A 24,859-nucleotide genomic window follows, 5' to 3' on the forward strand; every position below is an offset into this window, starting at 1 on the left:
GTACACAGCCTTTATTTAACAGCATTCTTGTCAGAACTGGGGTGCGCTAATGAATTATGAATCATACGGCGATAATACCATGGAATAAGAATGCCATTTTCCCCTGTGAGAACACAACTTGAAGAAATCATTGTTTGGAGGGCCTTTGACTCCAGTTTTACATCAGCACAAATAAAGCACTCAGTCCTTCTCTGTCCCTCCAACTTGTTCCCCCTGCTATTCCTTACCCCAAAATTATCTTGAATAATAGATATTTGTACTTATCATATTTGTATGCCCCCATTCCTCCAAGGCATCTTACTGCTGTGGAAAATATTGCCCAATTGTGGGTTGCAACAGGAAGGCATGGAGTAAGGGATCTAAGTGGATATTGCCTAGTCCTAGAATGAGATGTAGAAATGGGGAGGATGGGATGAAATTTCCAGAGCTGTCCTTGGTCTTCTATAAGGTAAATCTACTTATGTGTAAATTGATACACAGCACATAGTTAAATTATGGAACTTGCTGCCACAAGATGTAGTGATGGCCACCAATTTGGATGGCTTTAAAAGGGGGTTGGATAAGTTCCTGGAGGAAAAGGCTATCAATGGCTACTAGCCCTGATGGTTGTGTGCTGTCTCCAGGATTCGAGGCAGGAAGCCTGTGTGCACCAGGTGCTGGGGAACATGGGTGGGAGGGTGCTGTTGCACCATGTCCTGCTTGTTCATCCCTGGCCGGTGGCTGGTTCGCCACTGTGTGAACAGAGTGCTGGACTAGATGGACTCTTGGTCTGATCCAGCAGGGCAATTCTTATGATACTTCGAAGAAATAATAGTGGGTGGGCTGTGACATAAATCTGATCCATGTGGGTAGTTTGACATAGTGTAAAATAAACCTGTTACTAAGCAATATTCCAGCCATTCAGTCTTAGTTAAAACATGAACACAACCATTCAGGAACAGTTGACTGCTTAATGCAGGGATAGGCAATCTTTTGGGGTCCATTTGAGAAACTGCTGAGGCACAACTGCAGATGAAAGCATTGGCCTGCAATGCTTTGGCCTGCATTCATTTCCTAAGAATGACTCTGAGACCCATGTGGTCCAGCGATATTCATGGGAAAGTATGGCAGCTGCTAGAGGCCCTGACTTTATTTTGAAGAAATTGCAGGTGCCATGAAGAAAATACGTTGTTATAATTTTTAAATGGGAGGGGTAGGGCACCTCGACAGGTGCCAAGGAAGGTGTCCGAGGGTGCACTGGTGCTCATGAGTGCTACATTGCCTATCCCTGGCTTAATGCAAGGATACTTCCAGATGGAGGGCTTTAGGGCTACCAGTCAATTGGACCCAAAAGGTTGCCTATCCTGGCTTGTCAGTCACCACAGTGCCTTTGAGGGCTTCTGGAAGCTGGGAGGAGATGTACTTAGATAGAAATTTGGTAGAATGCTGCCTGTATATTTCTCATTGTGCCTCTTTATATGGAGTCGTTAAGCTTTTACCAAAGCTCTAAACATTTTGACCTTCTCATGATAATAGCATGGCTACATTGGGAATTAATACTAAGCTGTTCTGCAATTCATTTTGATCACTTTATATTATTATTATTTTTGAGTTCCACCACACAGGATGTTGAAGAAATGCCTTTGATATGCCCCAGTGAGTGCTCTTGCAAACCCTGTCATCAGACAAAGGTCATTTCAGAGTAATAAATTGCTCCTAATTCTTGGAAGAGTTTTGTGTTGGCAGAATGACCAGAGTTGGAGGATTAATTCTATGGTTAAATCCAAAGTAAATGTATAGTGTTTAGATATGGATGCATAAATTTAGTAAGACGTAGTAAGCCGATATCTAAGGATCATACTTAATTGATGGTTAACACTGACTGGATGTTTAAAAATGTATAAATGCTGTAATCTCATATTTGGATTAATTAGGTAGTTTATATGACCTAATTGTTAATGCCTGCACGTATTCATTTATATATGTTTAATTGCAGATACCTAGTGGATGAAATTAAGAAGAGGGAAGGATTCCAGCTGCTGTTGGAGGTAGGTTTGTGCCAAGTGCAACTTGATATTGTGGATGTACATTACAACAAACATTTTGGAACTGATGATGCAAGGAATGCTAAAAGCTATGTTACGTAGACAGTATTTCATTTCATCAGCCTGTTCACTGCTTTGGTTTGGGGGAGAGGAGACCTTTAGGATGTAAGTAATCACCTAATATGTAATTCAATATGGAGTAAAATGGGCTCCTCTACTCTCATCACAGCGACGGCTGAAAACTACTGTATATTGAATATTTTCCCTTGACTTAAAAATAAATAAATAAGATGGGCCCAGTCATTGCGAACATGTGTAATCTCTTCATGTGACACTACAGAGTGTAGTGTCACATGAGAGTTTACAAAGCATGAAAAGCTTCAGATTTCCTATGAAAATGTTTGTGAGATACTTTAGAGTCTAGCATGATGATCGTCGTAAATTCATAGTGAATTCTATCAGTAACCAAAACTGCCATCTGTAAAGAGCCTGTCCAATAGTTTGAGATCATGCCTGTATGTAAGCCAAAGGCTGGCCAGCATTATTGAACAAGTATACACTTGAGTCAGTCTCCTGGTATCATAGAAGAAAGCCCACACCAGGCAAAGGGTACGTGTCCTTTGTGATAACCAGAAATTCTGCCTTATATGGAGTTGTGCATCAGGTTGTTGGTACATCCAGTTCTGACTGAGCACTACTCTCTTTCCTGATTCCACTGCTTGAGATCCTTAACTCGAGATACCGAGCTTTGAATTTAGTTATTTCTGCATGCAAAGCTTACTTCTATGCCAAGAAAGGGTGGCTTTTGCAACCTGACTCATTAGCAGTGGATTGCTGACATAAACATATAGGACTAGCAACCTAGATTTGGATCAAGTTGAGTCCTGGGCAAACTCTGCAAGAATAACAACAGCAGCAAAGGTGGGAAGGTTTAGTAGCTGAAGCGTACGCCTCAGAACTGGAAGGATTGTGGTTCTGATCTTCTAGCATCAGGCATCCGACACTGTAAAATCACCACCAAAAAGTTTAGTATCTGTGCAGACATTCAGCAATTTAGGCAAACTAGAAATGTTTCAGAAAGGACTGTTTATGGTGCAATTGCCATGCCAAGGTTTTTGATGGCACTTCTGTGTAACAATGTCACTAGGTATGAATTATAACATGAATTGATGTAATGACACCATGTATTATAATAACAGACCAGATGTAGGTGTGGATAAGAGTATCCATCCAAAACAAGAACATTCATCTGCGGAATAGCCCTGGTATATTCAAAAGATACTTGGGAAACATTCTCAATTTTCTCAAAATTGTTACCCAGGAATATTTACTGGGGATAGATGAACCTTCGTGCTCCCACACCACTCACCAGACCCCCACTGCTCCCCCCAGTAGGCTTGTGGGACAAGCTGCCAGAGAGTCCGTGGATCTGCAGTGTCCCTTCTTCCCTGCAAGTGCCATTTTGTGGAAAATGGCAGCTAAGCTTTTTACGTAAATTCCCATTTTGCACAAAATGGCAGCCATGCATGGCCATTTACACAAAATTGCAGGAAATTTGTATAAATGGCCCTATTTATGGCAGCCATGGTTTCCCACAAAATGGAGGCTTGCAGGTATGCCGGGATCCCTGCGCTTGCCCAATTCGGCACGCACTGAGTCGGACAAGTGCAGGGCTCCGCAGACTGGCATCCAGGGCGCTGAGTTGGCAGAAACCCTTATTTTTAAGGATTGATATTTCCTGAGAAAGGAAGGAAATAAACTTTGTCATGTAAAAAGAAAGATTGTGCATGGAGCAGGGGGTTGGACTTATAGGCTGCTTCCAACTGTACTGTTCTATTGTTAGATCAATGTTCTTTCACCCAAGGACGAGATCCAAACAGCCCTTAAGCACGACTGCCGCACACTATGATTCTATCCCACAAGAAAAAGAAGAACTAAGGATTCTTCTAGTCATAATATTTTGTTGGTGTTCAACAATCAATGAACTGGTTACCCACAAGTGGTACATTCAGGTTATAGATAGTAGCACAGTCACTGAGATGCCAGAAAAATCATGGCAGTTACAAACCTCATCCTCATCCACTGTTGCAGTTTTTAACTTTATTTCTCAGAGCGCTGACTGAAAGCCCCCTGAGGAAAGATTTTTTTCTAGATAATAAACTATAATTGTACCTTGGTTGCTTGAGTATGTGAAGCCATCCTCTGTCATGACAGTCTCTCCTTGCTAAGGAACAATCTGAAATAAGATAAAAGAACATCCAGTGATGGCAGTGCATGTTATTAGTTAGTTTTTATTCAGTCAAGCATTTGGGTGGCAGTTGCCTTATGGCAAGTACAAAAAAAGAAGTAAAAACATAAACTGAGTGAATCGGACATGAATGAATAGTCCCAGCTTGTTTGCTCCATAAGAAACAGTGGGCCTGTTCAGAAGACACTTTAATCCATGGCTTTAACCATGGTGGCTAAGCCAGAAAGCCAAGCTGTGTTCAGAAGACACCTTAAACCGTGGCTTTAAATATGATGAATAAGGCTTTTTTGCTTTATTCACCATAGTTAAAGCCATGGTTTAAGGTGTCTTCTGAATGGGGCCAATGTTTATTTGGGAATTCTGAGTCTGAGGGCACAATCCTATGCATGTGTAGACATAAAAAAAAGTCCTACAACTCCCAGCATTCCACAGACAGCTAGGAGTTGGACTTTTTCTGTCTAAACATGCATAGGATTGCACCCTAAATGATCGAATGGTGGGGTGTACCTAGTGCTAGTGAGGTGACACCTCCCTCTTTTGGGGTGCTTCCAGACAGATGGCTCCTAATGCTACTGGCCAAGACGCATTATTCTACTCTTGACTGGTAGCATCTTTCATTTCTTAATCTTTTTCTTTTTTGTGGTAAGAAAAAAGATGGCAGAAGCAGCGGAAAACACAGGAAGGTTACAAGTGGAAGATGATGATGTCTGGACCTCTTGTATTTGAGCCAGGGCAGTTACACTTAAAAGCCTCATCTGGAAGCACTCTTTTTCTCCAGAATCCTCTGAAAACTAAATTCAGTGTTCAGCAAGTGCATACCTGGGCCTGTTCCTGCCAGAGAGAAAGCTTAACTTCATCTTATTTTGTAGCAGCAGGTGGCACGCTTGCTGATCTCTTCCTGCTGACAACTGTATTCTCCTTGATGATTAAACTGTATTTAATACATTCTTTGAAGGAAGGCAGAAAATGATATTATGAATAGAACCAGTGCCCTTTCATGAAAGAATTTAGCGCAGCTGGTAGTTTCTACCCACTTGGGAGGAAGATTAGAACTGTAATTGAGGTAGCATTCACATTTAGGAAGAATGACAGTGTGCTCTAGCTAACCCCTCCATTTTGATGCCCCTCCTTTTTTAATCAAAAGTGTTGAGAAAGAACTGTGCATTTTATAGAGGGGGAATGTGTTATACCTATTATAGTTACTTAACAAAATAAAACTTATTCTAATGAAATTCCCTTTTCTATCAAAGGTTATAGCAGGGGTGAACAAAACATGGCCCATAGACTCTAGTGTGCCCTGGCCCTACACCACAGAAATTCTGTGGCATTGTGAGGTGAAATTTGGTGGTTTGCCGCTGAAATTCGCAGCAAACCACCATTATTATTTTTTGCTGCCACCAAGCTGCGAAATTGCAGTGATGCGCAGTGGGATCATGGTTTGCAGGGGTATCCAGGGGTGGAAAAGGACCCCTGGACCTCCTGAACTTGCCCACCCCTGATTTACATTCTTAAGTGTATTTGTGATTGTTTTGTGTATGTTAAAATGATCATACACGAGCATAGAATCAGTCTTGAGAATTATTATTTTTTAATTGTGGGATATAAATTTAACAAACAAACAAACAAACAAATAAATATAAAATTTACAAAGTAATGTGGGTCAGGGGGAGAGAGAGACCTGGAATAAGTAAACGGTCCATTCTGTTCACCTTCATGTTACTATATACAAATATTAAATAAGACCGCCAGTTAATGACAATGCGACTGATGGCTACCAATTTGGATGGCTTTAAAGGGGGGTTGGATAAATTCCTGGTGGAAAAGGCTATCAATGGCTATTAGTCCTGATGGCTAAGTGCAACCTCCAGTATCAGAGGTAGTATTTATTTATTTATTTACTTATTAATTACATTTTTATACCGCCCAATAGCCGAAGCTCTCTGGGTGGTTCACAAAAATTAAAATCATAGTAAGACAACCAACAGGTTAAAAGCACAAATACACATATTTACTATATACATATGTATATAGTAAGCCTATATACATCAGTTGATGGGGAACATGGGCTGTTGTACCTGTGTCCGGCTAGTGGTTCTCTGTTCGACAGCTGGTTGGCCACTGTGTGAATAGAGTGCTGGACTAGATGGACCCTTGGGTCTGATCCAGCATGGCTCTTCTTAGGTTCTTATGTTCTTATGACAGTCCAAAGCCAAGCCCATGATCCGAGGTAAGATTTTCATTCTAGCCACATTGGCTGTGATATTTGCACAAAATGTGTAGATTGGTGAACTTTCTTTGTATGCCCTAAAAACTTTAATTCTTTTTTTTTAGCCGGAGTATGCAAATATTTGCTTTTGGTACATTCCACCTAGTTTGAGAAACATGGAGGAAGGACATGAATTCTGGGAGAAGCTTGAACATGTGAGTACTACATCTTGTTCATAAGATCACTAACTTTTTAATAGCAGGGCTCCTGTGCATTTAATAGTTGCATGACAAACATCACATTTAGCAGGGGATGTTTTTCCTAGTATACAGTGTACTGATACATCTTTGTCAGTTGAATTTCTGCTTGTCACCCAGCTCTTAAAGGCCTTCCCAAGGGAAAAACTCGGCCACCCTAGTGATGTGTGGATTTATGCTCCTAATACACATTGAAATAAAACTGAAATCTACTTTTGGACATATTCACAAAGCTATTACAGCATCAAAGTGTTGTTGTTCATCCATACATAGGTATTCGTGGGATTTAAAAGTTTACAGCTATCTCAGACAAGTCTAATTAAGTTCTCTATTAATATAATAGATGTAGACGTTATACAAGCCTTCCTCTTGCTATCAAAGCTGCTAACAGATGGCAGAGCTGAGAGAAGATGAACAGTGTTCTCCATACCCATTGTCTAGGCACACCATTCATTACCTGTTTTAGACATTTAACATTGTCCTTGGGACTTGCTTTGCATTATTAGTGGATATTATAAGCGGGAAAATGCTTAAGAATACATTTCTGATGTTAAGTAACCTATAAAAGAACTTAGAAATTGGAATGGGATAAAATTAATGCTAGGTTTTTTGGTAACCTTTGTAAGTGGTGGCAAATGCAAGAACTTGGGGAGAAAAAGTGGGAAAACTGTGGGTGTGTGCAAAGAATGCCACAAAGAGGTTCATTAGGAAAAAGATGTTGCACATTAAGGAAATTGTACAAACGGTCTGCCATAAAGGAATGAGAAATGTCATGCATCACTCATGTTGCTAGGTTGTCTTAATACTTGAAATAAACACGCAGGATATATAAACAGAAGTATGTCGTTCTAGCAGCCTAACCCCATGTTCTGCCGCATTGAGGGACTAGCTCACAGTATCTGGCAAAAGCCGGCACAAAATGACACCTTGTTCCTTCGCTCCAGTGTAGCAATCAAATCTTGTTGATCACTCACAGCTAATTATAAGAGTTTTCTTTTTCTTTCATTCTTGCTGGCACAGGGAAGGGGGATTGAAGGGGTACCTTCTTCCCATCCCTTTGCACAGACCCCTAAGAATATATTTGGCCTTATAACATATTTTTTGTGAATCGCCCAGAGAGCTTCGGCTATTGGGTGGTACAAAAATGTAATAAATAAATAAATAAATGGAAGCTGACAGCAGCTTGTACTATACTTTTCTTATAGTAATGGTGTTTCTGGAAAGTGGAACAAAGCCATGTAGCTAAAACTCATGTGCAACAGCACCATGAACTTGTGGTTTATGCCAGTCCTGTTGGTTTTCAGTAGTGGCAAATAGGTAAACATCTGACTTAGAGTAACTCCCCTGAAAAATTAAACAGTCCTATTGGTTTTCTGCAGATGGGCATAGGCCATAGCTAGACCTAAGGTTTATCTTTGGATCGTCCAGGGGTCAAACCTGTTCATCTAGGTGACACACAGGGGATCCAGTGCTCAGGCAGGGGCGAACCCTGGATGATCCCAGGATAAACCTTAGGTCTAGCTGTTGCCATACATATTCGCTGTCCTCCCATGTGGAATAAGTTAAATCTGTATAATTTGGTGCCCTCAACTGACAACCAATTTATGCTGACTGTCTTGGTTTTTTCTCTCTAAACATCTTCCACCATTCCCTAGCCAGCCATGGTGGCTGGGGAATGATGGAAGCTGTAGGATTTTCTGTTTAAACATGCCTAGGATGCACCCTTAATGGCTGATCCCAGGAGATATTTGAGATGTTAAGCTCTTAATGGACCCTGATTCATATTTTCTGGTTCAGTGTATCAATTATGACTGTTGTTTTGACCTATGAAACAAATATGGAGACTATGGTAAAGGATACATGTAATCGGTCTTTACCCTTAAGAGCTTGTGTCACTTTTCATTAGTTGTGAGCAATTAGATGCCTGGGAATGCTGAACAGGGGGATATTGACTAACCATGATTCTAGAGATGTAAAAGGCAGGGATGTTTCTGTCTGCAAAAATTTATTATTATTATTATTATTATTATTTATTTATTTATTTATTTATATAGCACCATCAATGTACATGGTGCTGTACAGAGAAAAACAGTAAATAGCAAGACCCTGCCGCTTAGGCTTACATTCTAATTAAATCATGGTAAAGCAATAAGGAGGGGAAGAGAATGCAAACAAGCATAGGGTAGGGTAAACAGGTACAGGGTAGGGTAAAACTAACAGTATAATATAACTGGGTAAACAGAAAGAGATATTACAATCAACTAGCAGTTTGGAGATAGCATAGTCTTTTTTGCAAAATACATAACGAAAACTATTCGTGAACTGAAACTGCTGAAGTTATGTAGATGGAATGATAAATCTTGAACTGTTTTTGCTAGTACTGACCATGCCCCCTGGTGGCATTTTTGTTCCTTTTCACTTACAAGCATTTTGCAATGAAATAAAGTTAACAAGATAGAGAACTTCAAGACGTTTAGGGTACAATCTTATGCAAGTTTAGACAAAAAAAGTCCTACAGCTCCTATCTGGGGAATGCTGGTTGCTGTAGGACTTTATTCTGTCTAAGTGTGCATAGGATTGCACCCTTAAAGAGTTATAACAAGATTGTGTTTTGCTTTGTGTCATGTGTTTGTGGGTCTGGCGTTCAAATTTAAACATGACTTTCCTTCTTCCATGGATTGCTATCAATTTGAAATATCGCCATTCATATACTTCCAAAAGACAAATACTGCATGACTTAGAAAAAAAACTGCCTTCATTTCTCCAGCTACTTTGTGCATGCTATTTCAATGGCTGGGTTCACACATCACCACAATCCAGAATTCAACAACCCATACAATGGGTTAACATCATATGTGAATCAGGCCTATAGGCTGTGGTAAGGGAATGTGGCACATTTCTGTCTTGGGCCTGAAGACCCTGTTCAGACCAGTGAAAGTCACTGTATGTTGAGTGATTTTAGTACAGATCTCAGAAAGACCACTCAGGATGGGAAAAATATAAACATTTTGAGACCCATAAAGATGGAACATGAACTATCGCTTCTATATCACCCTATCTATATATGATAAAAGCTATTTTCAAATATTATATGATACTTTGACATGACCAGGAAACAGAACCAAGCCTGGGATCTGCTGGTGGGGTGAATTTGGATGAGAGATGTGAGCAGAGAGAGGAGCCTTCCTTATCCCTGCTCTTGACTCTTTTACCCACATTGCTACCTCAATCCCCATATTGTTAATTTGTAGGCAGTGAAGGCTTCGAAAAGGCAGAGTAGGGTTTGTTCACTGCACTTTCAAGGAAGAGGGTAATGGGGATTGCTGCTTTACTCAATAGATGAGGGGCTAGGGGGGGGGCGGAGCTGGCCGCCTGAGCAATGGCGGGTTTCTTCTGAGGCTCTAAGCGGCGTTTGCCGGAAAAAGCAATTATCTCTCTTCTAATGGGCATAAATCTTTGAGCAAACGACAGAAAATGATTATAAAAGTCACAGGAGCTGGAAAAGCGGAGAGATTTGAAGAAGGGAGGTGAGATGATTGATATTTAATACAATGTCTGTGTAAACGGCAACACTATCGAAACCGAAAGTAACACTGACGCAGTTTAAAAAGAAGGAATTTATGCTTGCTGGACATTGATTTGTGTTATAACCTTTCATTCTTATCTCACATGGGAAAGATTGAAATGCTGGCTTTGTAAGGTGGAAGTTGTTGATTGGATTTATTGGCGTGGTGAGAAGGGGGGGAGAGAAGGTGGAAGAAGCTGCATTCGGCATTCGGTGAGGGAGATGTGGGAAGCTGAGAGGCTGCGAATGATTAAACTGATCCCCTCTAGTGAATGCTGTTGTGAACTGGATATTCCCCCCCCCCCCTCATGAAGAAGGAAAAAGTGTTTGATATATAACAGAGAAGCCAGCATAAGTTGCTAAGGAAGTGAGTTACACTCTAAGATTTATGCCCTACCCAGAAGAGTCCCATGCCTAACGTTAAAAGAAAGATCAAAAGTTGGGCAAAGCTCAATATACAAAAAAAGAAAAAGAAAAAAAAAAGAAAAAAAAGAAGAAAAAAAAATAAGAAACCTTCAAATCATAAAAAAAGGAACTTTCAAATCATAATTTGGCATACCTCTCCCTCCTGGAAAGGACAGCCCCTGGAGTTGAGCAAGAGGAGGAAGATAAAGACCCAGTCCCTTTGGATACAATACCAAATAAAGAAAAAAAATATGACTGAAGGAGGAGAAAGTGGTAGTAACCCTCCCTCGTTGATGGAGATCAGGCCCATTATAGCTGAAAATAACATTGTTATATTTTTAAAAAATGGATCAGCATATGAGTGAATTTAGACATCAATTGTGTATTTAGCGGATAAAAAGGCGGAAAATTCGGATAAGATCAAAAAGATAGAGGCTAAAGCGGATTTGGACCAGAAGAAATAAGAGGCTTTTGAGAAATCAACTAATATACAATTTAAAGAATGGGTACTGTGATCGATTGCCTTGGAAGATTAATCTAGTAGATCTACTTTTTGAATAAAGCAGCTAAAGGAGTCGCAGGGAGAAGATCTTAGAGAAATCATCGTGAACTGGTTCAAGGAGCTGATGCCTGATATATCAATAGACGGATTGGATCCGGATCGAGTCCATCGTGTGGGGGGGCAAAACCACAAAGGGGCAAGAGACATTTTGGTGAAATTTGGTAATTATTATAAAAAAGAGCAAATTATGAAAGAATTGAGATTTAAGAATCAGATATAATATAAAGGCAAACCAGTGCAAATTTACAATGATCTTTCTCAACGTACATTAAATGGGAGACGTAGTCTTAAACCAATAACGGAAACATTAATGAAGAATAAAATTCCTTATGCATGGGGTTACCCGGTTTTTTTAAGATTTACATATGGGAGGAGGGAACATAGAGTAACCTCATTGGATCAAGGTAAAGATTTGCTGAAGAGGCTGGGTCTGGATGGGGAAGCAGATGGGGCTGGAGTGGGTGGGGGAGGGAATGAGGCTGGGACATCTGGAGAGTAAGAGAATTGTTAATTATGTTTGGAGATAATTGCAAATAAAAATGCTAATATAGAAACCTGCCGGCCAGGCACAGCACTGCCTCCCCCCTCCCCCTTTAAAGTAGATGGCTGGAGTACTAGACTCACGGGGATATGGGGGGGGATTAGAGTGGGGGGGTGGGGAGGGGGGGAAGGTAGGGGAGGAGGGATTGGGGTAGGAGGGTGGGGGTTTTATGTATGGAGTTTGTGTTTTTATGTAAGCAAGTTTGAACTGCTGAGCACAAGGGATCGGAAGAGATTTCAAAAGGGTGATTATGGATAAAAAGATAAAGGTATCAACACTCAATGTTAAAGGTTTAGGGGCAGTCGTGAAAAGGAAGAGAATAGAACAAATGCTTAATAAAGAGGGATCAGATATTATAATGATCCAAGAGACACACCAAGGCTCCGAGAATTCGAATATGATAAAATTAAAGTGGCTAGCCTATTATGAAAAGTCATTAGGGACATCAAAAAAAAATGGAGTGGCCACTTTGATTTCAAAAAAAAGTGGGTTTACATTAGAAGAGGTAAAAAAGGATGATAAGGGTAGATATCTTATGTTAAAAGGTAAAATTGAGGGAAAGGTCTATACTTTGATTAATGTTTATGCCCCAAATGAGAGGCATAGAGAGTTTTTTATAAAGTTGTTTAAAGAAATAGAAGAATTTAAGGAGGGGTATGCTATATTAGCTGGGGATTTTAATATGGTTATGGATAATAAAAGAGACAGGTCAAATCCCACTAATGCTGAAAAGAGGAACAATATGACTATATTGAATAAATTAGTAAAAGAAAATGATTATTTAGATTCGTGGCGCTTACTTAACGGGAATAGGCCTGGATTCTCATACTTTTCCCCAGTTCATCATACATACTCCAGGATAGATCATATATTTGTTTCAAAAGACTTTGCAACGAGGATTTGTAAAATGGAAATGGGGGTAATAAAAGTAACTGATCATGCCTTGTTAAGTTTAGAATTTACAGTTAAGAAAGATTATAAAGAGGCATATAGATGGAAGTTGAACACAAAGATATTGAAATACAATAAAATAGTAGATAAAATTCGGAAGGAACTGTCGGAGTCATGGGAAATTAATGAAAAAGGAGGAACAGCTGGGTCAGTCATTTGGGACACCATGAAGGCTGTAGCAAGAGGAATCTGTATTAGAGAAACATGTAGTTTAAAAAGACAACAACGTGCAGAACAGGAAAAGTTAGAGATAGAAATTAAAAACTTGGAGGAAAGATATTGGCGAAGTAAAGATAAATATAAATTAGTGGAAATACAAGCTAAGAAGAAACAATTAGAAAATTTAAATATAGAAGAGATTCAAAAGAATTTAATGTATATGAAAAGGGAATATTTTGAAAACAGTGATAAGAACTCGAGGTTGCTTGCCAAGCTCACACAAAAAGAAAAAGGGAGGAATGGGATAGAAACGTTGAAAGATAGCCGAGGGAATTATTGTCATGCAATGAAAGCTAAAATAAAAATTTTTCAGGAATTTTATCAGGAATTGTACAAGGGTAAAGAAATTCAACAAGAAAAGGTGGAGGAGTATATTGGAAGGTTTATAAAGAAGGAAATAAAATCAGAATATAAGGAGTTAATGGAGTCAGTAATAACTCAAAGAGAAGTTGAAGAGGTTATTGATAAGTTAAAAGTGGGTAAATCACCAGGAGCAGATGGTTTGGGTCCAGAATATTATAAGGTCTTCAAAGATTGTTTAGTTCCAAAATTAATGGAACTTTATAATAGGATATTATCAGGAGAGAAGATACCCGAATCATGGGAACATTCAGTGATAATTCTGATCCCAAAACCAGATAAAGATTTGACTAATCCCGATTCTTATAGACCTATTTCTTTAATAAATCAGGATGCTAAAATTTTTACATCTATTATGGCCAAACGACTAAATAAATTTTTGGCAGAATATATAGGAGCAGATCAATGTGGGTTTGTGGTAGGAAGACATATGCATAATTTAGTGGGTAGAGTTTTAAATGTAATAAATGTAATAAAAAAAGCAAATATTAAGGCAGGTATTATGGCATTAGATATTTTTAAAGCTTTTGATTGTGTGAGCTGGCAGGCACTAAAGAGTATTATAGATAAATTGGGATTTGGAAATAAATTTAAAAATGTAATAGAACAGCTATATTCCCAAAATACGGCGGTAGTGGTGGTAAATGACGGACTTACTGAAAAGATACGACTAGCCAGAGGAACAAGACAAGGATGTCCGCTCTCGCCGGTCCTTTTTGTAATGGTTATGGAAGTTTTGGCGAAGGCACTAAGGGAGGATAAAGAATTAGAAGGAATTGGAGAGGTAAGGGAAATAAAGCTAAACATGTTTGCGGATGATACTTTATTGACCATTAAGAATCCATTAAGAAAATTAGAAAGAATTAAATATCAGTTGAGGGAATTTGAGGAAATTACAGGGTTAAAAATAAATTGGTCTAAATCAGAGATGATGTTGTTTAACTATACTAAGAAGGAAGAAAAGGATTGGGAATTTAAGGGAATGGAATTGAAAGTTAAGAACGAGATTAAATATTTGGGAATTAAAATTACAAAAAATCTAGAGAATTTAGAAAGGGAAAATTTAACGAGGTTAAAGAAGGAGGTACTAGAGAAATTGGAAAAATATAAAAGATTAAATTTATCTTGGTTTGGGAGAATAGCTTTGATAAAAATGAAGATATTAGCTAAAATTAATTTTGTATTTAGGATGTTACCTATAAAAATATCAGAAACCGAGATAAAAAGTTGGCAAAATATTATTAATAAATATTGTAATGGAGAAAAGAGAGCAAGAGTGAATAAAAATAATTGGTACCTAAGCCAAAAAAAAGGGGGGAATGGGTCTCCCAAACATAAAATTATACTACGTAGCAAATAGATTAAGACATGTTGTAGAAGCAATTATGGGAGTAGGAGATTTATATTGGATGGAAGAAAAAATCATAAGTAAGGTAGAGATGAATCTGGAGAATGTTTTTTTTAAAGATGGAGGAAGAAAGTGGGTTGGAAGTATAGATAATCCACTCCTGAGGACTCAATGGGAAATTTGGAGTAAATTTAAAGGGAAGCTGCTTCCGAGCAACTCTCCCTTAGCACCGATAATAATGTTAAAGAATTTCCCAGAGGATCTAAAGGGTAGATTATGTAAAATATTAAAAGAGAAAAATAAAATAAAATTAAAGGATTGGGTAAGAGATATTAAAACAAGAGAAGATATGGAAAATTTGTTAAAGGAGAAGAAGCTATCTTGGCTAGAATATGGTCAATTAGAACAATGGAATAAAAAGTGGATTAAAGATAATAGAATGTGCAGAAAGATGACGAGGTTTGAAGAATTAGTAGTAAGTAAGGAGAAAGGAAAAGGAAGTAGTATAGTTTCAAAAGGATTAATGAGTGAAATATATAAAATATTGTTAGAGGAGAAGTTTAGAGAGAATACAGAGAAAATGATTTGGGAATCAGATTTGAAGATACAAATAGGGCGACAGAGATGGGAGGGACTATGGAAACAAAGAGTGTTGAGAAGTTTATCAGTAAGAATAAAGGAGAATTATTTTAAAATTTTATGGAGGTGGTACCTAACCCCGGTTAGATTGAATAAGATAAGTGATCAACATTCAGCAAATTGTTGGAGAGGATGTGGGGAAAAAGGAACGTATTTACATATGTGGTGGCAATGCAAATATGTACAAAGATTATGGAAGATGGTGTTTTCAGAAATTGAAGAAATAGTGGGAATGAAAATAGAACAAACACCAAAAATAGCATTGCTGTCACTATTTGAAGATATAAAGTGTGGAAAAGGAACTATAGAGCTGATATCGAGTTTGTTGGTTGCAGCACGATTGATGATAGCTAGGAAGTGGAAGATCCAAGGGGAATATTCTATTGAGGAATGGTATAAAGTAGTATGGGACATAGCCATTAATGATAAACTGACATGCAATATTAAGTGGAGAAAAGGCGTAACTAAAATAAATGAGTTCGAAGGAATCTGGAAACAGTTCCTAGTGTTCGTGTTTACTAAGGGAAGTGGGAAACCACCAGCAGAAGAAATGATTAGATTTTGGACTCAAGAATGATCCCGAGGTGGGGGGTGCACATTTATGTTAAGAATGAAGATGTTGTAGTGTGATAAGGCATATGTAATAGTTTTTGATATTTGTACTCAACAATTATTCAATATGTATGCAGCAGATATTTGATGTATTTTTTTTTCTTATTGTGTTAGTTTCAGTTATATTTTGGAAATGTTTATCTATGTTTATATAGTGTTGAAAATGAATAAAAATTATTATAAAAAAAAAAAAAAAAAGATGAGGGGCTAGGGAGAATACTTCTCACATTTTGCCTGCCCTAGACAATGTCATTAAATCCAACGCTGTTGCTGCCATATTGCAGATCTGTTGGTGGATCCAGTTTCCCCCCTCTCTGCTTCTATTGAAGCCACTGCTGTTGGCAAACTGAACTACCCAACCCTTCCCCCTGTGTTAGATTAGAGCAGAGGTTTCCCAGTCATGCCAACTACGAGGTCATGATGATGTCTGGTATGATTTGGCACCTCCCTCCCTGCAATCAGAACAGCGGGGGAGAGGATAATGAAAAGTCTGCAGCCCACAAGATTATTACAAGGCCTTATGGAGCATGAGACAGACAGCCCACATGCAAATAGGATGGAGGGGAATGGAAAGGATGGAAGGCAAGCCCTGTAAATCATAAGAGCATTACCAAACACGTAAAATTAAATGTTCATTAGTAGAAGCCAGTATATTATTACTTAATAAAGGAAGGATATCTTGAATTATGGCTTTGGCTCTCGGATAAATTCCATCCATCTCCTATCCATAAGCGGTGCATGTCATGACAGAGTAAATGGTAGTTATCATGTTATCTCTCCTTAGAGCTAAAGGTGATATTTTTGCAAAACCAGCTAATATTAACAGGCTTTGCATGTCTTACTCCAATAAACGTCTCTATTAGCTGGTACAGTCTATGTACTAAATCACGTTTCTTGTCCTGATGAGAACTATATTTTGTTACTATTATTATTTATGTTACTCTAGTTACTAATGATTGTTGAAATTACTGATTAATGTTGATGATGATATTGATGATGTTGATGTTGATCACAAAGCTGATGATGATTTAGATTGCTGATTACCAACTGTGGCCTTAGCTAGACCAGGATCGTCCCTTTGCATCCAGATGACGCACAGGGGATCCTGGGATCAGGGAGGGATCATCCCTCCCTGGCCCCGGGATACAGCCCTACACTTTGGGCCTGCTTTTTCCACGGTCTCGGGTTATTATTATTATTATTATTATTATTTATTTATTTATATAGCACCATCAATGTACATGGTGCTGTACAGATTACACAGTAAATAGCAAGACCCTGCCGCATAGGCTTACAATCTAATAAGGGTTGAGCCTGCGACCGCGGAAGGTGTGGCCCGTTGCCGCGGCTTGAGCCAGCTCCGCGCTATTACTTGCGCGGAGCCGGGAGCTGCACACGGGGCTAGGGTAGGGGGAGCGGGGAAATCATTTTTTAAAAAACCCACAAAAAACTTACATTATGTCGCTCGAGCGCTCGTGCGCTGCCGGCCCTTTAAAAATAAAAAATGGCAGGCGCGACGCCTCTCTTCTTGAGGTCATCGTGCCTTACGTGTAAACGGGGGTGAGATCTCACATAATTCACAACACGAGGTCTCCCCTCCTCTCCCCGGACTTTACAGTAGGTTTAGCTAAGACCTATGATTATTTAGTTACTTATCTTTTTAAGGATGATCCTAAAGGTATGGCTCCATTTCATTCTCAAGTTAAACTGTCAGTTTACCATCTCTGTCCCTCACCTTTCCCATTTCCAAAAACCCGGGAATGAAGAGTTTGATGAGGTGAGCATTCTCTATCAAGACTTCTGTAACGAAACCCTTCTTACAATTCCGTGAAGTGAGAGGATGACTATTACAATCCCACTTTGTGGTAAAGATCACTCTTTAGACATTTGAAAATAGTTTGAAATGTTTGTGAACACATGAAATTTATACTGAATCAGCCCATTGGGCTCTTCAGTACCATGTATTCCTACTGGTAGCAGAGGTCTCAGGCCTTTATTACTGAAGAAGCCAGGGATTGAAACCTAGCATCTTCTGCATGCAGAACTTGTGCTCTGCAAATGACACCCCCTCATCCATTGCCATATTTGTCCCATTCATTATCCTACCTATCCTTTCAAATGTTTATTAGGTGTCCCCCCCTTTTTTTAAAAAAAAAAAAAAAGTCTGCACATATTCATTTATTCAGAAGTCCCCACTAGTCATATTTCTACTCTTTCCCACACATAGAATGGTTCATTTCCAGCTAGGCTTCCCATCAGAGCCCAGGGCATCAAATGTACATATAGTTTGTACATATAGTTTGACATCTGGTGCTCTCCAGATGTTTTGGTCAATGGTCAGAAAAACTAGCAGTTGTAGTCCAACACATCTGGAGGCCACCAGGTTGGGGAGGCCTGCCCTAGATGTACCTGAGCAGAAAACTACAGTTCACCTTTGTTTAATTAGTCGGATAAGAAGTGAACAAACTAGAGAGACAAAGAGAGGAAGCAAATAGACCTTGCCATAGGTCATTTATAGAGAACATGCTCTACTTCGGTCCCACATATCTCCAGTTAAAAGGTGATGGGAAAGAAGCTTATCTTCCTGAGACTTTGGATAGCCTCTGTAAGTCAGAGGAGACAATACTGGTCCAGATGGAAGTATAGATTTACCTGGTACAAGCATCTTCATATGTTCCTAAGTTGTTAAGAAGTTTGAATAGAGTCTCAATAATTCATTAAGAGATGCGTACTTGCATTCTGGATGAATGTTAATAATAATAATAATAATAATAATAATTTATTTCTTACCCGCCTCTCCATTTTGATCCATATATTAACTTCATGATTGGCCTAGAAGTTGCATCTGGTGCAGAAAGAAGCAGCCAGGAATGCAAAGTGGAATGCCTGGCCATGCACATATTCTACTAGTGTTGAAGTAACTGCTGTGGCTACCTTTTAGCTACTGAGCCAAGTACAAGGTCTTGTTGTTGGCAAATAAAGCCTTGAACACCTTGAGGCCAGGTTACCTGGCAGATCGCCTCTCCCAGTACAGATCTGTGTGATCATTAAGATCTTTGGAGGAGTACCACGCCTTGCAGATTGCGGTCTCACAGCAACCAGAAAGTGGCCTTTTCGATGGTGGCACCCACCTTATGGACATTTGGGAGGTGCCAAGCCAACTGTGGCATGCTTTAAGCACCATCTAAAGAACCATTTCTTCACTTAGGCCTTTCCTGAGTGAGTGTATTGCCCAGTCTGTTTGTAATTACGGTGTTGTGTTGGTTTTAATTTTTATATATATAAATGTTTTATATAAAAGTTTTAGTTATGTTTTATATATTTATGTATCTTGTAAAACATTTGGATATATTTTAAATAAAGTGAGTGGTATATAAATCTATTAAATACTACTACTACTACTACTACTAATAATAATAATAATAATAATAACAACAACAAATTTGGAAGGGTTTTCAAAACATGTTACCATATGCAGATACACATTTTTTCCAATATAGCAGATGCCTAACTTCTTAAACACAACAACAACTTCTGAACTAGTAAAATCTTCAGAATTCCTCAGATTTATTTTATACATTTATATAGAGTAAATTGTACAAATTTTACAGATTTGTTGCCCGTCAAAGTAGAACATCATAGGTGCTCAATGGACAAATAAGATGACCTAGTATCAGCCAGTTTCCTATCTTACTGTGGACTCATACTTTTGGAAAAGTGGAGATATAATTCTGGTAGTGATTACAGCAATAGTCTACTTTTTAAAATTGCATTCATTTGTGTGAATGTAGCTAATTACTGTATTATTGTAGTTCAAAGTTAAAAATAGAAATACTTTAAGAACGGTTTCTTTCAAATTTATCAATGCCAGAATATTGGATCTGCAGTTTAGCTCCAGATAAATGACCATTATTTTCAAACAGTGAAATCTGACATCTGATAAAATTGGAAAGCACAGTCAATAATATAAGATAGAACTGTCAGTGTTTTCAATTCTTAAGGAATGTGAGGATTAATGATTTTTTTTGCAATTTAATTAACGTTTGTTTTCCTGCACCATTCATCTTGGATGTAAAACAAATGGTCATATAAGAGGCTTGGGAAATTGTGTGTGTGTGTTTTGCTGTGCTTTTAAAGATTGTCTGTTTGGTGCTGTTATCTGTGTAGGTTAAGGGATACATTTTATCCAGCTATTAGTGGCTTGCCTGAAGTTATATAAGAAAGAAATTGAAGTTATATCTACCTTATCCTCCATTTAGGTCTTTAATAGGTGGTGGTCATCTTCTTCTTCTTCTTCTTCTTCTTCTTCTTCTTCTTCTTCTTCTTCTTCTTCTTCTTCTTCTTCTTCTTCTTCTTCTTCTTCTTCTTCTTCTTCTCCTCCTCCTCCTCCTCCTCCTCCTCCTCCTCCTCCTCCTCCTCCTCCTCCTCCTCCTCCTCTCTCTCCTCTTACTCCCCCCCCCAATTAATATACAATTGGATTAGGTTGGAGATGTGAAATGCAATCTTGCCTTTCTGTAATACAGAGCCAGGTCCTCCTTTGACTGTATAATATTTCATGAAGTCGCTTGATTGTCAAAGTCACAATCTCATAAATGAGTAATGAGTGCTAGATTTTTCTATTAGTATTGGCATTTCTGGGTAGTATCCAATATTAATCCTACCTACAGTAAACCCATTGAATTGAATGGGACTTAAGTAGGATTGTGTGAATCACCAAACGCAAGCTTGTCAAATGTTCTCCGAATTCCATCTCAAAACTTGTTCCAACTTGAGTCTACATCAGATTGTAAGTTTTGTTTTTCCTTTTTGCATGAAAATCCATGCATATTTTCCAAATGTACACATCAATTGTGTACTTCTTTAAACTGTATGCATTCTTCTTCCATGTGCAGGTATTTCCCCCCAAAGTATGCGTTTCTTCATGTGCATTTTTCAAACATATGCATGTTGTCTATTGCATTTTTTTGGTCACCTAATCACATTGCAAGCTCAGAAATGTAAGGACTTCAACAGCAGATTGTGTTCGATTCCATGTTCGGTCCAGAAGATGCAAATTAGGTAAATCCTGATCAGAAATGAACTGAAACAAATTTCTTAAACATCCCAAGTCATGACTAACTTAAGTTCCATTCATTTCAGTGGGTCTACTCTAAGTAGAACTAGCCTTAGATACTACCCCTTGTTGTAGTTTTACAGAAAACACATTGTATTTTTTCCTATAAATTGCAATATGCTGGATCTGTGTCATCGTTACTTTGAATTAGTTTCCCCAACATCGACAATGTAGAGGTGAGGGTGGAAGATCCTACATGTTAAAACTTCTCTCCACCAGTACTCATAAACTGGTTTGTAAACCTCCCAGAGAGCTTTGGCTATGGGGAGTTATATAAATGTAATAAATAAATAAATAAATAAGATTCTGTATTACTGGAGTAATGCTTAAATAAAAAAAGTTAGATCCTGAGAAATGCTCAGGGCAGGGGTGGGTGGAAAGTGACACTGCCCCCTCCCCCCAAAAGCTCTGTTCATGAGAGATGCCTCTGTCCAATTTCCAACAATGCCACCTTGCCTCTCAGGCGTCTTGTGCCAGTACCACCCCATTCAACAGGCTCCTCCAACTCTTGGGAAGGGCATTTCTGGGGGCTTGGCGAGGTGCCAAGGGAAGGAGGAGGTGGGAAATCATCCTTCATTCACCCCCTTTCCATGGATGTTTCTCTGAATGCAACCCAAATAGTGATGTAAGCACTCATTGGCCCCATTCAGAAGACACCTTAAACCTTGGCTTTAACCACAGTGGTTAAGCCAGAAAGCCAGGCTGTGTTCAGGAGACACCTTACACCATGGCTTTAGCCATGGTGAATAATGCAAAAAGCCTTATTCACCGTGGTTAAAAGCCATGGTTTAAGGTGTCTTCTAAACACAACCCTGCTTTCTGGCTTAATCACCATGGTTAAAGCCATGGTTTAAGGTGTCTTCTGAATGGGGCCACTGTAATGTAAGCACTGGTGGGCCAGAAACTACTCCATTATATATTTCGGGGACAAGAGCCCCTTTCAAGCATTTTGCACTTTCTGTCATAGCCTGATGGCCTTTTGGCCCCATTGTTTACTACTACTACTACTACTACTACTACTACTACTACTACTTCTTCTTCTTCCTCTTCTTCCTCTTCCTCCTCTTCCTCCTCTTCCTCCTCCTCCTCCTCCTCCTCCTCCTCCTCCTCCTTCTTCTCTCTCTCTCTCTCTCTCTCTCTCTCTCTCTCTCTCTCTCTCTCTCTCTCTCTCTCTCTCTGTGTGTGTGTGTGTGTGTAATCTCCCAATTGAGGACAACACTTCATGTATCAGATAAAATGGACACCGCAAATATAGCTATTTGGGCAAGTAGCTAAGTGACTAGTGGCAGCCACTTGTGTCCCATCCTAAGGTTTCCCCCCAGTGATCCTCAGCTTCTGCTGCTGGCATAGCCAGGATCTAAAGAAAGAGGATGCCTCTGTTTATTTAGTAGAGAGAAGGACAGACACCTGCCGTGTTTTCCTGCCATTGAAATGCCCCTTGAGATGTTGCAGTGCAAGTCTCAAGCGTGTGCTACAGCTGCTAAACTTGTAGGATTTGGGCATCTCATTTTAGGAAAGAAAGGTGATAACAATGTTCAAAGAAAAGCATTTTAACATCATAAGAGTCTCTAGCACATGAAATAGAATAAATGGTGCAAGGGGCTTGAAATTTAGACTCTAACCATGGTCTTTTGAGCTGGCCTTAGGATGCTGCCATTGTAATTTAGAAACAAGTTGTGCAATCTGTAGATTAGTCCTGTGAGCCTTACAGAACACAGCAGTGAAAGAATATGCCATTGGGGGGCACCAGTGCAACAGAAATACATTTAAATCTCTAATTAGTCTACCTGTTGTTCATCTCTTCTGGGTGCAATCATGCAAATTTGCATCCAAAAAAGGAAATCTGCCTGGTCCGGGCTTTTAAGGTGGGTTTTTTTTTTTTTAGTTTTTTAAGAAAAACATCAGCATATTTCGCCCCTGGGTGTATTTACAGAATGCCCTATTTTTCTGAGGAGCTACAATACTACCAGGGAATACCATACAGCTTGTCTGAATTGTCTCCTGCCTTCCAGCAGGCTAAATCTGTTCTCGTTTCTTATATATGACACCTTATATAGAGAATTATATTACCTACAGATTTTAAAGACTTACGATAAAATCTTTTTAAAAAGAAAGACTGTGTTCAGGTGGACTTGGTTCCTAGTAAGGGTGTTTGGGATTGCAATGATAGGACATAAATCTATGTTAAAATAGGATTTTCACTGAAGGCTTCAGTAAAGAAGAGAACTCTGCAGAAGCTGGGAAAACTGCATTTATCGGGAACTTAGCTTCCCCGCCCCCATTTTTTATTGTGAAACGGAACAAAACAGAAGGAAAAAATACATCTTGAAGTAGAAAAACAAAGAAACATTACATATATAGGAATACCATCATTTTTTCCATTGGGTATACTGTTCATTTAAAAAAAGAAAAGTGGGGGGGGGGAGTTATGCATGGGTTTCAAGAAAAGCAGACCATATTGGTTGTTAGGTGTAAGTTCAACTTTTACAGAATGAATGGATTGAAGCATTAAAGCTTCTATATGAATGGATTGAAGCTTCAGAGTGAATGGATTGAAGCTTCTTTACACACTTACCTAGAGTAATTCCTACTGAACTCAGTGCCTCTTACTTCTGAGTCGACATGCATAGGATCGTGCTGTAATTCTGCAAGGAAATCAGATTGCCCAGGACATATTATTATTTATTGCATTTTTATACTGCCCAATAGCCAAGGGTCTCTGGGCAGTTTACAATTACATTAGTAAGAGTACGTGTGGAAACAAGCATTATATCAGACTGTACTTGGAAATAAGCATAACGCAGTGGAATGTTATATAAGAAAGTTTACTGGCAGAATGATGATGATTCTAAAAGATGAGCAGGATGCATCAGTTAAGGCATAATTTCCCATAATGTGCCAGGACACAGTGAGCCACAAGGAATAAATTAAGTAATTAATGCTGTACATGTTTTGACAGGAAAAAGTCCCACAACTTGCAGCATTCCCCAGCCATCCATGGGAGTTGTAGAACTTTTTTTCTGTCTCACCTTAAATAGGATTGTGCCCTAAAGTATCTAGCTTGGAATGCTAGCTTGTTTTCCCTTTTCCTACACAGACACATGGCTTACGGACTCCCATCTCTCCGCTACACCTGGTCAGCCACCTCTTCCAGGGGTGCTCTTTGACAAGGCTTTTGTTCTCTATCACACTGGTTCATTCACAGAATGTTGGGGAGTGTCGTTGTGGATCTAGACACTGTTATCTTCCACTTATAACTCCCCTCCCAAATTTCCCCACCACTACTACTTCCATCTTCTTATCAGAAAAAAATCAATTAAAGAGGAAAAGATGGAATAACTGCATAATGCCTTCTGATCGATAGCGCTAGGAGCCCTCTGTCTGGAAGCAGCCCAGTTCAGAATGATGCACATTTTTTTGCAGGGGAAAGAATGCTGTGAAACACAGAAGCTTGCATCCTGGTAATTACCTTCTCTGATTTGTTCTTTACATTGCTACTTTTAACAAAACAATGTACTGTATAGGGGGAAAGCTAAAGTTAAGCTTACTGATAAAACGCATGACATCTAAAATACTTTGGACATCAGCTTTAATCTGATATATAAAGATCCCTGCTTTAATATTTTAAACATATTCAGTCTTTCCCGGGAGTCCACTGCAAGTGTTGAAAAGTGGCATCAGTCTTGTAGATGAGACAGTAAGTGATGAAATTCCTCCCAGTGTGTGTGCAATTGCTTGATTCACTCACTAGATGGAGATCAAAAGCAACATACATGGTATTCTCTCAATCCTTTACCTCAGTCACAGTC

At 39.0% G+C, this 24,859-nt stretch overlaps 1 protein-coding gene across 1 annotated transcript in view; it reads left to right on the forward strand.

Annotated features, from left to right (window-relative positions):
* Positions 1 to 24,859, forward strand: part of GADL1 (glutamate decarboxylase like 1) — a 120,699-nt gene that overhangs the window by 68,173 nt on the left and 27,667 nt on the right. The window contains exons 13-14 of the mRNA XM_063125015.1: positions 1,976 to 2,027; positions 6,604 to 6,693. Coding sequence (XP_062981085.1) covers positions 1,976 to 2,027; positions 6,604 to 6,693 — 142 coding nt within the window. The remainder of the gene's footprint in view (positions 1 to 1,975; positions 2,028 to 6,603; positions 6,694 to 24,859) is intronic.

The sequence above is a fragment of the Elgaria multicarinata genome, chromosome 1 (genome assembly GCF_023053635.1).
Source record: "Elgaria multicarinata webbii isolate HBS135686 ecotype San Diego chromosome 1, rElgMul1.1.pri, whole genome shotgun sequence".
In the NCBI taxonomy this organism is placed as follows: domain Eukaryota; kingdom Metazoa; phylum Chordata; class Lepidosauria; order Squamata; family Anguidae; genus Elgaria; species Elgaria multicarinata.